We start from the raw sequence: 16,967 nt of genomic DNA, 5'->3' as shown, positions 1-16,967 counted from the left end.
TTTGCTCTTCTTCTCTGGTGCAGTGTTGGAATGGATTAAAGTAATGTCACTTTGGATTCTGTGGTAGAGTTCAGAAAGTGTGCTCTTCTTCTCTGGTGCAGTGTTGGAATGGATTGCTATGCAGAGATTAGCAAAAGCTGAATTCAACATTAAAAAAATGCAGTAGCACTCAAAAGTTTCTATCGAATAAGAAGATGGGTGCTGTAATGTAACCACAACACAACAAAGCTCCTCACTAAGCTGTCAACATGTATTACAATGAATGAATCCACCAAAGTGAAATGTCCAAAAGCAATAATTAAGGTTATTTTCGCATATATAGAGCACATTAATTGACACAAAAAAAAGTACCTTTCCTCTTGTAAAAGCAGAACCATTCCCCTCCTTTGCTGCTTTTAGTACAGCAGCATGCAAGCGTTGCTCTGAATACTAACTTGTTATGTGCAGGCTGCAACACACATGCAGTGTGAATGCAGGCGTGAGCATGTTGAAATACACAAAACCACACTTAATCTACACACGCCCTTGTAGTTAATAGTGACATCAGAGCCACAAAAACAAAAAAGAAGCAAACAAGTAGAACTTGCTCTAACTCCTTTTTTTATTGTAACTTTTATCATTAGAATTGTATAAGTTTTACATGTCAGTTTTTTATGCATTTTAAATAGTAAATAAATGCGATCAAAAGTCCGCTTACAATGGAGTCTAACGGAGTTGCTCTATTCTGCCTATAAAAGCTCTTAAAAAAACATCCAAACAACTCTATTAAGGTTTTATATACATAAAGTAAGTATACATTCATTTGAAAAACACATAATGAGGGTCCTTGAGGGTGCATGGGAGTTTGCCCAACCAGTCTACATGTGTTTTGTGGACTTGGAGAAGGCATTCGACCGTGTCCCTCGGGAAGTCCTGTGGGGAGTGCTCAGAGAGTATGGGGTATCGGACTGTCTGATTTTGGCGGTCCGCTCCCTGTATGATCAGTGTCAGAGCTTGGTCCGCATTGCCGGCAGTAAGTCGGACACGTTTCCAGTGAGGGTTGGACTCCGCCAAGGCTGCCCTTTGTCACCGATTCTGTTCATAACTTTTATGGACAGAATTTCTAGGCGCAGTCAAGGCGTTGAGGGGATCTGGTTTGGTGGCTGCAGGATTAGGTCTCTGCTTTTTGCAGATGATGTGGTCCTGATGGCTTCATCTGGCCAGGATCTTCAGCTCTCGCTGGATCGGTTCGCAGCCGAGTGTGAAGCGACTGGGATGAGAATCAGCACCTCCAAGTCCGAGTCCATGGTTCTCGCCCGGAAAAGGGTGGAATGCCATCTTCGGGTTGGGGAGGAAACCCTGCCCCAAGTGGAGGAGTTCAAGTACCTCGGAGTCTTGTTCACAAGTGAGGGAAGAGTGGATCGTGAGATCGACAGGCGGATCGGTGCGGCGTCTTCAGTAATGCGGACGCTGTATCGATCCGTTGTGGTGAAGAAGGAGCTGAGCCGGTCGATCTATGTTCCCATCCTCACCTATGGTCATGAGCTTTGGGTTATGACCGAAAGGACAAGATCACGGGTACAAGCGGCCGAAATGAGTTTCCTCCGCCGGGTGGCAGGGCTCTCCCTTAGAGATAGGGTGAGAAGCTCTGTCATCCGGGGGGAGCTCAAAGTAAAGCCGCTGCTCCTCCACATCGAGAGGAGCCAGATGAGGTGGTTCGGGCATCTGGTCAGGATGCCACCCGATCGCCTCCCTCGGGAGGTGTTTAGGGCACGTCCGACCGGTAGGAGGCCACGGGGAAGACCCAGGACACGTTGGGAAGACTATGTCTTCCGGCTGGCCTGGGAACGCCTCGGGATCCCCCGGGAGGAGCTGGACGAAGTGGCTGGGGAGAGGGAAGTCTGGGCTTCCCTGCTTAGGCTGCTGCCCCCGCGACCCGACCTCGGATAAGCGGAAGAAGATGGATGGATGGATGGATAATGACGTTTGCTTTTTTTCAACATCACTGATTATTACTCACTGCAGACTTTATGAGAGCCAACAAACATAATATAACATCACTTACAGTACAATGTTTGCTGTCATTAGGATGCCGACTGATAGAATCTTGCTGTAGTCCCCTTTAGATGAAGAATGACCCATAATTCTCGCAAAGAAAAGGCGGGTGAAACCAAGCGTCTTTTTGTGTTCTCGCCATTCCTGGGTTTAAATTGGCTGTCAAAGTGTACCAACTTGTCAGAATACGTCCTCATCCTTCTACTATCCAGGTGAGAGGCATGATCTATGATCTCCAATAAACTTCCACAAGCAAGGAAGCAGCTTGCCATTCGATGATGTCAACATAGGCCCACAAGCTCGTGATCACGGCGCCGCTAATAATAGTTGGTTCGCATTAGCGCTTTTAATAACAATATCACTAATACTTGGTTAATATTCAAGTCACAAAATGTAAATGGAGTATTGTTGGCGCTTTTTGGATGGTTATTTAATAGGTTTTATGGGTGGAATAGATCCCGCTGAAGACCAGATGTTAAATCCCAAAGATGGTTTATTACTTAATATGATAATCATGTTAAAGTCTGCAGCAGGCTAGACTGCAGTAATAGTGTCACTGGGCTTTCTAAACGAGCTGTAAAGCAACTGCAGTACATTCAGAATGCTGCTGCTTGAGTCCAGACTAGAACCGGTAAATAAGACCATATTAGTCCAGTGCTTAGATTATTGCACTGGCTTCCTTTTGCTCAGACTTTAAAACAGTTCGGACCAAACATGCGAGGCTGCATTTCACTTCAAAATTCTGGAACAGTCTTCCAGAAGATGTGAGACAGGCCTCAACTTTGGCAACGTTCAAATCCAAAGTGAAATCTTCTTCTTAGTGGACAACTGAAAGTATTTTAACTCTTTGCTTTGAATTAAATAATTATTATTTTTATTAGATTTGTTTGCCTTATTGTAATCATATGCATCTGTAAAGCACTTTGACTTGCCTTGCATATGAATGTGCTCTATATATACACTTTCTATAACTAAAACATGCCTTGCATTCATACATCAATGTGTTCTATTTGTTGGTCTTTACCAATGGTTGCAAAATACTTATTATAAAGCATTACATTTTTTCAATAACATTACGGTGTATCAAATGGGACAAAATTCAATAAATCGACAAATCTTAAAAAAGTTACTTGTGTCATTAATTAATTATAATCAGAATTAAATACATACATGTGTTATTAAATGTGTACACCATATATTTAATGGTAAAATACATATAATTGATTGATTGATTGAATTATTAAAAAATGTAATCAATTATTTAAATATTGAATTGATGATTTATTAATGTAATTATTTATTTTATGATTTAATTATTACATGAATGTGGGTGTCATTCATATATTAATAATTAATTAAATCATAAAATATTCAAATTAATAATTAATTAAATGATTGAATAAATAAAGGTTGACTTGAATGTACTTTTACATTAAATTAATATACAACCTAATTCCAAATAACGAATGACACATGTACGTAATTTTCTATTTATTTAATTTTGTCCCATTACACCCTCCATACAACATTGATGAATTTGGTGCTGCAACAATCTAGTGAAGATTTTGGGATTTATCCTTGGATGTGATGAGAAAAGTTAATATCCCACCATTTAGTGTGTGCATGGAACTGATGGAGGTGAGGAGGAGGGAGAGGCTGTTTCATTTTAAAATTCCCTATCATGAACCAAATTGTAATTCTGTACATTTCCATTCTGAGATAGAGCAGGCGCATGCATCTCTTCAGCAAACCCCAGAGCTAATAAGCTACTGATATTAAGTGCACATAATTAGCACATAAAAAATTCATAAAAGAACCAGACTTCATGAATGTTTTTTGTGACCAACAAGTATGTGCTCCAATCACTCTATCACAAAAAATAAGAGTTGCAGAAATTATTGGAAACTCGAGACAGCCATGACATTATGTTCTTTCCAAGTGTATGTAAACTTTTGACCACGACTGTATATATATATATATATATATATATATATGTAGCTGAGATAGGCTCCAGCGCCCCCCGCGACCCCAAAGAGAATAAGCGGTAGAAAATGGATGGATGGATATATATCGTTTTATCGCCCAGCCCTAACAGTGATTGCCTTTTCTTTTGAACTTGTTAAAGCACTTTGTGTTGCAACTTGCCTGTGTATGAAAAGTGGTATAAAAATAAAGTTTTGGCTGATTGGTTTTTGATATAAGTAAATGTTGCTAAATGTTCAGTGAGTAGTGTTTCTACCTGATAAAATCAGACATGGTGTTTTTATTCAGTGTTGATTCACATATAAATTAGATTATTGAGTGTTGTTTTAATCAAATAAGCTTAAGTAAATAATCATGATTCAAATGTAAAAAAAATACTAACTATTATTAACAAAAATGTAAGATTCTAACATAGAAAATACAAATATTGTTGGGTACCTCCACTATGTTGCAGAGCAGGTAAGATGGGCTTGTCTAGACCAAGCTGCTCATCTGCCGTCTTCATCTCAATGAAAAAGGCTTTCTTCTGCATCAAACCCTCTTGCTCACTTTGGCAGTTTCTTTTTAGGCCTTCTGCTTCCAAATATCAAAGTTCCTGAGACTGAGTCCTTGTCTCATTCTCCTCTCTGCGGCATGAAGGTGGATGCCGCTGTGCTTGGCCTAGAAGACGCCAATCACTATGGCTTCTGCCACATCTTATTTGTGGTGGACTCTTAAACTCTTAAGGATGAGGCCAAGTCCTATTACACAGGTGTCAAACTCAAGGCCCGGGGGCCTGACCTGGGCTGCAACGTTATTTTATGTGGCCCGCCACGTCATTCAATGTTATCTGCCAAGTCCTTCAACATGGTCTGTCACTTCCTTTGTGGTCTGCCGCATCATTTAATTTGGTCTTCCACATCATTCAATGTGTTCTTCCACATCGTTTAATGTGTTCTTCCACATCATTGAATGTGGTCTGCCCTATCATTGAATGTGTTCTGCCACATCATTTCATGTGATCCGCCACGTCATTTCATGCAGTCTTCCACATCATTCAATGTTGTCCTCCACATCATTTATTGTGGTCTGCCACATTAATTTAACATGGTTTGAGACTTTATTTGACGTGGCCCATCACGTCATTCAATGTGGTCTTCCACATCATTCAATGTTGCGTGCCACTTCATTCAGTGTGGTTTGCCACTTTATTTAATGTTGCCCATCACATCATTTAATGTGGTCTTCCAAATCATTTAATGTGGTCCGTCACATCATTTCATGTGGTCCATCACGTCATTTAATGTTGTCCTCCACATCATTTATTGTGGTCTGCCACATCATTTAACATGGTTTGAGGCTTCATTTGATATGGCCCATCACGTCATTCAATGTTGTGTGCCACATCTTTCAATGTGGTTTGCCACTTTATTTAATTTGGACCATCACGTCATTCAACGTGGTATGCCTGTTGCTTCATTCAATGAGGTATTCCTAATCATTTGATGAGGTTTAATGTGGTCCACCACGTCATTCAATGTGGTCTTCCACATCATTCAATGTGGTGCCACGTCATTCAAAGTGGTTTGCCATTTAATTTAAAGTGGCCTGTCACGTCATTCAATGTGGTCTTCCACATAATTCAGTGTGGTCTGCCACATCATTCAATGTGGCCCGTCACGTCATTCAATGAGGTATTCCATGTCATTTGATGTGGTGCCACGTCATTCAAAGTGGTTTGCTATTTCATTTATTGTGGCCCGTCACATCATTCAATGTGTTCTTCTACATCATTCAATATGGTCTGCCACCTCATTCAATGTGGCCCGTCCCGTTATTCAATAAGGTATTCCATGTCATTTGATGTGGTGCCACTTCATTCAAAGTGGTTTGCCATTTCATTTAATGTGACCCGTCACATCATTCAATGTGGTCTTCTACATCATTCAATGTGGTCTGCCACATCATTTATGTGGCCCATCACGTAATTTAATCTGGCCCGTCACATCATTCAACTAATTAATCCATGACATTTAATGTTGTCCATCACATCATTCAATGTGGTCTTCCACATGATTTAAAGTGGTTTGTCATTTCATTTAACGGGACCTGTCAAGTCATTCAATGTGGACTTCCATGTCATTTAATCTGGTACACCACATCATTTGAAATGGCCCATCACATAATTTAGTGTGTCCCATCACAACATTCAACTAGTTAATCCATGTCATTTAATGTGGTCCACCACATCATTCAAAGTGGTTTGCCATTTCAATTCATGTGGCCCGTCACGTCATTCAATGTGGACTTCCATGTAATTTAATGTGGTACGCCACACCATTTGATGTGGTCTGCTACGTCATTTAATGTGGCTCTATGAGGGCAGCCCTCATTGCGACATAGGCCTCAATAAAAACAACACCCTTGTCCTAGTAGGTCACAGATGCACTATAAATGCTCCAAGCAGTCTTTAGAGTGCGATTATCATCTTGTTCCAAAGTAGCTTCCAGCCAAGATTGTTACTTCTGCTCCCAATCTGCCTCATTTGGCAAAGTTCTGCTTTGGCAACTCCGTCTTGACTTCCATTGTTGCGTCCAGGAAGCGATTCCGCTGACTGAACTCTATACAGTTGCTTGGGAAGATGGAGATCTTTGCAGAAGCGAGGAAGAGGACGTGGCTTCAGGCCCTCTTTTTTTATCTGTTGCCATTTCAGACGGCATTTTTAACAACCCTATTGGATGTTGCAACATTAAAAATGCTTACACTCAAAATGTATTTGAAAATGATAAAACGGATTAAAGCTGGTTGATACCTTTTAAGTTGGGGATCAGTCAAGGATGCAAATGTCCGCTGGCTCCAGTTTCTCTGAGTCTGTTGAGTCCCCTGCAGACTCCACCAGCTCTGTAGGAGATGCACCGCCAATAAATAAACTCAAAACTTTGTTAAAAGTAAATAAAGAGTGTACACTAAAGAAAACAACAACAGGAGTTCAGGCCGCACAGAACAAGCTCCATAACACATGCTTGGAGGCATTTGGCGCAGAACACGTAAGGAACCCTAGAAAAACTTCCAGGAAGCTTTTACAGCTTGATATTGATCAGTATCGTCCAATTTTTATGAACAAGTACATGATCGCTATTGCTGATTAATACCTTTAATGCTAATCACAAATGCCAATCCCCTCTGGCTGACACTGTATTTATGTTTACTCCCCCCACTGTCAAGCTAACAGGTAATTTGTGTGTCTCCATACACAGTGAGGAGTCGCTCACCTAAATTGATATTATTAATCTCAATTGCGGCACATGAACTGCATTTGTACCATTATCACTGTAAGGCGAGGCTAAACATGTTGTGCACCAAGAGAATGCCAGGAGCAGGTATGCTAATAGATGCTAACTGCTAAACTAGCTTAAAATCCATCCATTTTCTACCGCTTGTCCCTTTTGGGTCGCAGAGAGTGCTGGAGCCTATCTCAGCTGCATTCGTCACCTCATCGCAGGGCCAACAAGAAATATGTGCATAGTAAAGTTTAAAAAGTCTGTATGGAAGCGCATTAGAGCAGAAAGTAAGCAGATATTGACATAAGAGTCCAAGAGACGATAATACAACAACATCTGGGGGCCCTCAGTAGGTGTTGCTGGGCCTTTAGATATGCTTCTGGGTCTTCAGGTGGTCATTCCTTTACAGGCAAGTCACAGACCTGATATAATGGAACATCTGCTCAGTGGCCTTGTGGTTAGAGTGTCCACCCTGAGATCGGTAGGTTGTGAGTTCAAACCCTGGCCGAGTCATACCAAAGACTATAAAAATGAGACCTATTACCTCCCTGCTTAGCACTTAGCATCAAGGTTTGGAATTGGGGGTTAAATCACCAAAATGGTTCCCGAGCGCAACCACCACTGCTGCTCACTGCTCCCCTCACCCTGGTTGTGGAACAAGGGGATTGGTCAAATGCAGAGAGTAATTTCACCACACCTAGTGTGTGTGTGTGACTATCAGTGGTACTTTAACTTTTAATTTCAAAATCAATAGAATAGTTGTCATTCTTACCTGATTATGCTTGTTTTGTGTTTCTGCTTTGCTTGAACCAGTCCAACATGCCAGGCCAGCAACGCGTTTTCCATCCATTGCTGTGTAAGGTAATCAAAAAGGTCAACCAACGAACGAGATTTCTCTATAGAATCTCCTCTCTGGTCAACAAAAGCACCATGAGGATTCAACAATTTTTCGATTACGCATGCATCTCCTGGTACCCTAGCACCTCCAAAACCCTCAAATCTAAACTCCAAACATCCCAGAACAAGCTAGTCAGATTACTTCTAGACCTCCACCCCAGATCCCACCTCACTCCTACCCACTTCTCCAAAGTGGGCTGGCTCAGGGTGGAGGACAGAGTAAAACAACTTGCACCGAGCCTAGTCTATAAAATCCGCTACACCTCCCTGATACCGAAGTACATGTCAAACTACTTCCTTAACGTAAATGACCGCCATAACCACAACACCAGGGGGAGCTCCACTAACCACGTTAAACCCAGATTCCGATCTAACAAAGGTCTTAACTCATTCTCTTTCTATGCCACATCAATGTGGAATGCGCTCCCAACAGGTATAAAAGAAAGGGCATCTCTATCCTCCTTCAATACCGCAATAAAAGTACACCTTCAGGCAACTTCAACCCTAAACTAACACCCTCCCCGGATTGTTAATAATCAAATGTAAACAATCAAATGTAGATACTTTTCTTATGCCTTCTGATCTCTCTCTCTCTATGTCCACTACTTGCTGTACATATCCTACCAAGTCAGACCTACACTGTTTCAATATCCATTTCTCTGTTCTCAATTGTTGATGACTGATGATAACAACCAAACCTACTCCCCCTCCACAGCCCGAATTGTAAATAATTCAATGTATACACCCTGATGATTATCTTGTGTGATGACTGTATTATGATGATAGTATATATCTGTATCATGAATCAATTTAAGTGGACCCCGACTTAAACAAGTTGGAAAAACTTATTCGGGTGTTACCATTTAGTGGTCAATTGTACGGAATATGTACTTCACTGTGCAACCTACTAATAAAAGTCTCAATCAATCAATGTTAAAAAAAAATGTCCCCAAAGGTGTGGTTAACATCAATCTCTGCCCAACACACATTTCATTACTGTCACGATCGATGCGGATTTTGTTCTCCCAAGATGCAAATGGACACTCCGGACGACAACGTGAAGGTAAGAGATGGTTTATTTAACATAAATCATAGCCAAACAGAAAACAAGCACAAGAAAAGTGTGCCGAACGCACGGGAAGCTAAGGCAACAACTTTAGCACAGAGTCTGATAACTAGGCACAGAGTCTAGAACAAGAATACAGAAAGGTGACTGTTGCTTACCGCAAACAAGGAAGCCAGGACGAGTGAACAGAAAGGCAGGCTTAAATAGTGTCAGTGATGGCAAACAGGTGCGCGTCGGGAACACAATTAGCGGCAGGTGAAAATAATAAGTAACCATGGTAACAAACTCAAACAAGGAAGTGCAACCAGGAACTAAAGAAGTCCAAAACTAACAGAACATAACTAAACTAAACATGATCATAACAATTACAAGGACACACTTGTTGTTGTTTTTAAGACAATATTTTAATTCACCGCATCAATGTATTTTTCTGTTTCTATTTTAAGTTTGTCATTAATAGCAATACTCATTTAAAAAAATATAGCTGTAATGAATACAAAAAGAGCAAACAACAGGAATGAGAAATCATAAAGTGTAATACCGCATGCTTCCTGTGAGAGGCAATCAAGAGTCAAACGGCATATTTTAGAGTAGAAGAAGCTTCTCCACCACGACTTTGACATCGGGCGACTTGCTGCTGCTAGCTTGACCTTCTCTCTGCTGCGCGACAAACACAAAGGTAATACTTGCACGTTTTAAATCATTCCAATCATATCCTTACTTTGTACGTTGCAGCCCTTAGGAAGTAGAATATATTTATTCAACCGTACAGTGTGTGCTGCACGCCGGGTTATGCTTATGCGAGCTAGCCTAAAGCTAATCTTGTTAGCGTCCGCTGTGGTTCACGGAACAGATATGGTTATTACTTTTTGACAAATAACATGACTTTTGTCCTAAATGTTATGCTCATAGGCGCGACACACTGGAAATATTCGAACAGTTTGCCAATATACAACAATAATTAGCTAGGTCGTATTCACCTTATTAGGGCTTGGCGATATGGCTAAAAACTGTTTTTTTATTTTTTATTGATTTAGACTTTTATTAGTAGATTGCACAGTACAGTACATATTCCGTACAATTGACCACTAAATGGAACACCCGAATAAGTTTTTCAACTTGTTTAAGTCGGAGTCCACGTTAATCAATTCATGGTACAAATATATACTATAGCCTAATGCAGTCATCACACAAGTTAATCATCAGAGTATATACATTGAATTATTTACAATCCGGTATCCTGTATCACGATATCGGTCAATATAGATAATTATTGCTATATAAATGATAAATGATAAGTGGGTTGTACTTGTATAGCGCTTTTCTACCTTCAAGGTACTCAAAGCGCTTTGACACTACTTCCACATTTACCCATTCACACACACATTCACACACTGATGGCGGGAGCTGCCATGCAAGGCGCTAACCAGCAGCCATCAGGAGCAAGGGTGAAGTGTCTTGCTCAGGACACAACGGACATGACGAGGTTGGTACTAGGTGGGGATTGAACCAGGGACCCTCGGGTCGCGCACGGCCACTCTTTCACTGCGCCATGCCGTGATCTATAAACATTTTTATTTAAAATATGACCTTCCTCAGGTTATAATCCTCTCAGCTATCATGGCAGAAAGGAAAGAAAATGTCGACACAAGCATAGAAAACACTCATACAATCAATGTAAACAAGGTTCCAAAATCACATGGAACGCTTAACAATATAACCCATACTTGCCAAGCCTCCCAATTTTCCCGGGAGACTCACGAATTTCAGTGCCCCTCCCGAAAATCTCCCGGGGCAACCATTCTCCCGATTTCCACCCAGACAACAATATTGGGGGCGTGCCTTAAAGGCAGTGCCTTTAGCGTCCTGTACAACCTGAAAAGGAGACTATTATATATGTCTCCGTTATCCATAGGTTTATATATAACCCATAAAGTAGGCAGGCACGTGGCTATTTCTCAGAGTGTGTTTATTCCAGCCGGCAAGTTAATACACTGACACACAACATCCGGATTCCCATCATGCATTGCTTCAAAACTACGGCAAGTAGTAATGTCCAAAAACATAACAGAAACGAAGCAGAAGAACGAAGAAGAGACATGGCGAGGACGAGTAAGAAGAAGAAGTACGCTTGCAAATTCCAAAATGATTGGAAAAAATAATTTCAGTTCATCCAGGACTGCTCGAAGGGGAAGGAGTACCGTATTTTCCGCACTATAAGGCGCACCGGATTATTAGCCGCACCTTCAATGAATGGCATATTTCATAACTTTGTCCACCAATAAGCCGCCCCGGACTATAAGCCGCGCCTACGCTGCGCTAAAGGGAATGTCAAAAAAACAGTCAGATAGGTCAGTCAAACTTTAATAATATATTAAAAACCAGCGTTCTAACAACTCTGTTCACTCCCAAAATGTACGCAAATGTGCAATCACAAACATAGTAAAATTCAAAATAGTGCAGAGCAATAGCAACATAATGTTGCTCGAACGTTAATGTCACAACACACAAAATAAACATAGCGCTCACTTTCTGAAGTTATTCTTCATTCGTAAATCCTTCGTCTTCGGTGTCCGAAGTGAAAAGTTGGGCAAATTTACGATCCACTGGCAGATGTTGGCGTCGTCTGGCGCTGCCTCCTCGTCTTAGTGAAGGTGTGTTCGCCTTCTCTCATCCATTGTTCCCACGCAGTTAGCAGTCTAGCTTCGAATGCCCTGTTGACACCAATATCTAGCGGCTGGAGGTCTTTTGTCAATCCACCCGGAATGACGGCGAGTATTGAATTAAGCGCGTAAGCGTGTCTCTCAATGTGCTGTTATGAGCTAGCAAATATAACAACTACACTACCCAGCATGCAACGATAGTTACGAGCATGCGCGGTAGCCCTGAGAAGCGTTGTTGTATGCTGGGAGTTAGAATGTGGTTATGAGCACGCTGTGAGTAAACGTTGAGAACTCAGTTAACACGCCTCGTCTGCATTATTTATAATTAGACAGACAACACACTTAATAGGAGCCATTTTGGGGTCTTTACATAAACACACAAATGGAAATGAAACGTCACATATCCCAGCATGCACCGCGCGCTTCTTCGTCATCCACTGTTCCCACGCAGTTAGCAGTCTAGCTTCGAATGCCCTGTTGACACCAATATCTAGCGGCTGGAGGTCTTTTGTCAATCCACCCGGAATGACGGCGAGTATTGAATTAAGCGCGTAAGCGTGTCTCTTAATGTGCTGTTATGAGCTAGCAAATATAACAACTACACTACCCAGCATGCAACGATAGTTACGAGCATGCGCGGTAGCCCTGAGAAGCGTTGTTGTATGCTGGGAGTTAGAATGTGGTTATGAGCACGCTGTGAGTAAACGTTGAGAACTCAGTTAACACGCCTCGTCTGCATTATTTATAATTAGACAGACAACACACTTAATAGGAGCCATTTTGGGGTCTTTACATAAACACACAAATGGAAATGAAACGTCACATATCCCAGCATGCACCGCGCGCTTCTTCTACGGGGAAAAAAGATGGCGGCTGTTTACCGTAGTTGCGAGACCTAAACTTTATGAAAATGAATCTTAATATTTATCCATATATAAAGCGCACCGGGTTATAAGGCGCACTGTCAGCTTTTGAGAAAATTTGTGGTTTTTAGGTGCGCCTTATAGTGCGGAAAATACGGTATGCTGCCTGCAAATTTTGTAGATCAGACTTCTCCATTGAACACGGTGGCCAAACGGATATACTCATTCATGAACGGATTCTATATATATATATATCTATATATATATATATATCTATATATATATACCGTATTTTTCGGAGTATAAGTCGCACCGGAGTATAAGTCGCACTTGCTGAAAATGCATAATAAAAAAAGGAAAAAAACATATATAAGTCGCACTGGTGCCCGGCCAAACTATGAAAAAAAACTGCGACTTATAGTCCGAAAAATACGGTGTATATATATATATATATATATATATATATATATATATATATATACTTGAAAATATATACATCCCCGCTACAACAGGGTTTACCCTTAATGTAATTGAATGTGGTGCGCCGCCACTGCATTTTTATTACTGCTACACCTTGAAAATAAGATTTTTTTTTACTTAAATGAATTAAAGTAATATAATATAAAATATTGTAGCCCCCAGAAGAAATCACACAAAGTCTGGTTTGGTCGTTACAGTATGAATTGATATATATTATAGCCTATTATTTGCACACTATTGACAAGTGATGTACCGAAAACTTGACCATCGGAAAAAATACTTTGATCACTGAAAACCGCTCTCTTGATACCGGTTGTAAACAAAATGCACGCCATTGTCTGGAGCGTTGTCAGCATGTCTATGATGTGGATATGATTTTTATATATATTGCAGATATACCCGTGGCCAGTCATCTACAAAATGTGCAAATATTAAGAGGACAGTGGCGCTTTTAAGAGAAAATGCAACCTGCGCAACAATGCCAGTTGTGACGTTGTGATCGCAGCAGCTGTTCTTTCATCAGGGACATCGAGAGACAGAAGTAGAGCCTTTAAACCCAAGTACATTTTATAATAACACCAGAAGAAGATGCTAGATTTGCTGCTAGTTGTTTTTAATAAAAAAGTCATTAATTCTGTAAACGCTTGAAAAAATCTCAACAAAAAGCAGCAACAATGGAAAATATGGCAAAACGATGAAAAAATGTTATTATTAAATAACAGATTTAAATGTTTTTATCCTTTTTAAAGAAAATCATATAGTTGCAAATTACTCAATGACGTCATAGGGACCATGCCCCCGGCGCCACAGGTATTTTGGCAGTTTAGGGCAAACCCTGTAAACGATGAAACCTTTGTCAAAGGTAAAACATGAACCCCTACACTGTCACCTGTGCTATCACAAATACACCACACTGTGGCGCTGGTAACAATACTCTAGTTTTAAGAAATACTTAGTTAAATGCACCTTACAATGTAACTTTGGCATTTTGCATAAATGGACTGACAAGTAAAAAGTCAAGCAGCATTATTGACACAGCTGAGGGTAATGCTAGCAGTTTATGTGCAGAAATAATATTAGCCTGCTATGTCAAATTGAACTGCAGAGGATGTTGAACCATTTTGTGTAGTTCCACAGGTTCTCAGTTCTTTTAAACGTTTTGGAGAATGAGCAGAAATAAGCAAATTAAATGTGGTTTGTGATTTTGCATTTTTCCCCCACAGATGGCTGGGCGCATGTTTGCAAACTGGTGGTCCAAGATGGGCCCTTACTACACCAAGGCATACCCGGAGATTTGGGTGGGTTTCGGCATCATGACGGTTCTCTACTACAAAATCTCATACGGAGGTGAGTTGGGGATTTGCAGTAGTATCTCAATATTTGTGCAAACATTTTTTGAGATGGCCGCAATCCAAATAAATCATCTCACTGAAGGTATAAATGGAACATAGTCTTAGGGATATCAGATGTGATTTACAGTATTTTTCTGTCCTCATTCTAGGCAAGAAAGCTGTGAAGGACAGTAAGTAACCTCCCTGCTCATGTTTTTAATAACAATATTGTAGTTTTTGATTGGCAGTCACCAACATTGTGTAAATGTATAATTTAATCAATTAGCTTGTTTTGTGGAGTACAGTCATCCCTCGCTTATCGCTGTTAATTGGATACGGACATGACCGTGATAAAATGATTTCTGCAAAGAAGGAATCGTTTTTTAATCAAACATTTTCACAGCTAGAGCACTTCTAAAAAAAATTGTTTTATTTTATTTTTTACATGGGTGCCCTCTGGACATGAAATAACACCTGTTACACTGAGGCTAAACCAATCAGTGGCCACAATACTAAACAGCACAGTCTGATTGAGTTAATACTACTGTGGTGTTGCTAGTTTTGGTTTAGTTAGCCATGTTTATGCTTGAAAATGCCTAATTTAGTACCAAACATCTTTAGACTATGCTTTAAAATAAATTGTTAAATATATATACAGTACAGACCAAACGTTTTGACACACCTTCTCATTTCAATGTATTTTCATGACTATTTACATTGTAGATTGTCACTGAAGGCATCAAAACTATGACACCTGTGAAGTGAAAACCCTGACTACCTCTTGAAGCTCATTGAGAGAATGCCAAGAGTGTGCAAAACAGTAATCAGAGCAAAGGGTGGCTACTTTGAATAAACTAGAATATAAAATATGTTTTGAGTTATTTTACCTTTTTTTGTTTAGTACGTAACTCCACATGTGTCCATTCATAGTTTTGATGCCTTCAGGGACAATCTACAATGTAAATAGTCATGAAAATAAAGAAAACCCACTGAATGAGAAGGTGTGTCCAAATGCTTGGCCTGTACCGTGTACATGTATATAAAAAAATCTAAAATGTAGTAGAGACAATATTTGAAGCAGATGCGGCGAGGGATGCCTGTATGTCAAATAGTCTGCTGTAACATGTGTTGTCCTCTAGATGTCAGTAAAATAAGTTTTTTTGTCAAGTTGCCCTAAATGAGGTTTTGTCTTTGCAGAGCCTGCTCATTAGGTTTTAAACCCTGTTGACCAACCCCACCTGTTGTAAAATTGACCTCCCCGCCCGGATTCATGGACATCTTGTTAATATGGAATTAATAAAATTGTCAGTCAACCAACATACTTGCTTTTTTAATGATTTGAATTATATTGGCTCAAGGTTTCCTATTTAGTTGATACATCCCATACACCAAAATTATACTTTGTGCTTTGCCATGCCGATTTAACAGCATAAGCACAATTATGACAGGTGAAGCTCACTTGAACATTAACAGCCTATTTTTCTTGTTGCTGTTTTACTTATTAGTTTGGATAGTGCTGATACCAATAGTATCATTTTATTAAAGTGTCGCATGGGTGGAAGTTCGCATCACTACAAGGTTGTTAGCCCATAGCAAATCCTTTTTGTTTACTCTTTGACTCAGAGCTTTGCAGGTGTACCTAATCAAGCGTCTGTTGTGTGTGCTTAAAGACCTTACAGTCACAGCAGAGTTTTTCTGAGATAAATTGATTTTGTCAGAATGACTCACTCACTGGTCTGCTGCGTAGGCGGTTTACTGACATTGCCGCTTCCTGTCAATGCTACCAATGTTCTTATGTCGCACATGCTTTACAGAGCCCCCACATGGACTTTTGGCATGTTTTATGGGAATAAAGTTATACAGTAAACTATTACTCTACATTAGTGTCAGCTTCTCCTAAAAACTGCTGTTTTTTTTGTTTTTTTTTAAAGCATACACATTACAAGTATAAATAAAAACATTTTGGTAAGAAAACGGCAAAAGATGTGAAATTTTGATGAATGCTTTGAATGGGAAAAGTAGTGGCGTCTAGTGAACTAAATAAAGTAGAGTGGTACCTCAACTTAAGTGTTTTGAGACAAGCGCTGTATCTCGGCTAATTGTTATGCTTTAAATTGCAAGCAAGAGATCCACATAACTTTGTTTTCCAAACATGAGAAGGAAGAAAGTGAGTGAGAAGAAGTGGGTATTTGTTGAATCAAAGAAATAAATTGTAAAAAAAACGAGCGTGTCGCCAATTGGGCAAAACTCCAGCAGCCCCCGAAGCCCCGAACGGGACAAGCGGTAGAAAGTGGATGGTTGGATAGGTTGTATGACAATACCTCAAAGCCAAACATAACGCAAGTCCTTTGTTTTTTTTAAAGGGATTCATTTATTTTTGGTACTTTTTT

At 40.2% G+C, this 16,967-nt stretch overlaps 2 protein-coding genes across 6 annotated transcripts in view; one reads left to right on the top strand and one right to left on the bottom strand.

The window, feature by feature from the left end:
• Positions 1–16,967, bottom strand: part of syne2a (spectrin repeat containing, nuclear envelope 2a) — a 238,090-nt gene that overhangs the window by 204,046 nt on the left and 17,077 nt on the right. For 4 of the 5 annotated variants that reach the window (XM_061987177.2, XM_061987182.2, XM_061987181.2 and 1 more), the window contains exons 1-2: positions 8,050–8,130; positions 6,809–6,897 (exon numbers count right to left, since the gene is read on the bottom strand). The gene's annotated coding sequence lies outside the window, so the exon portion shown is untranslated. Of the gene's footprint in view, positions 1–6,808; positions 6,898–8,049; positions 8,131–16,967 lie in introns of those variants that run through there. The other variant, XM_061987178.2, reaches the window with a different exon arrangement.
• atp5mj (ATP synthase membrane subunit j) lies at positions 9,752–15,894 on the top strand. Its single transcript, XM_072916144.1, has 4 exons — positions 9,752–9,919; positions 14,470–14,593; positions 14,748–14,768; positions 15,775–15,894. Exons 2-4 carry the CDS (start codon positions 14,470–14,472, stop codon positions 15,786–15,788), a joined length of 159 nt encoding a protein of 52 aa, XP_072772245.1. The 5' UTR covers positions 9,752–9,919; the 3' UTR covers positions 15,789–15,894.

This window comes from Nerophis lumbriciformis, linkage group LG26 (genome assembly GCF_033978685.3).
Source record: "Nerophis lumbriciformis linkage group LG26, RoL_Nlum_v2.1, whole genome shotgun sequence".
NCBI classification, from domain to species: Eukaryota; Metazoa; Chordata; class Actinopteri; order Syngnathiformes; family Syngnathidae; genus Nerophis; species Nerophis lumbriciformis.
This window is presented reverse-complemented; position numbering and strand designations above follow the sequence as displayed.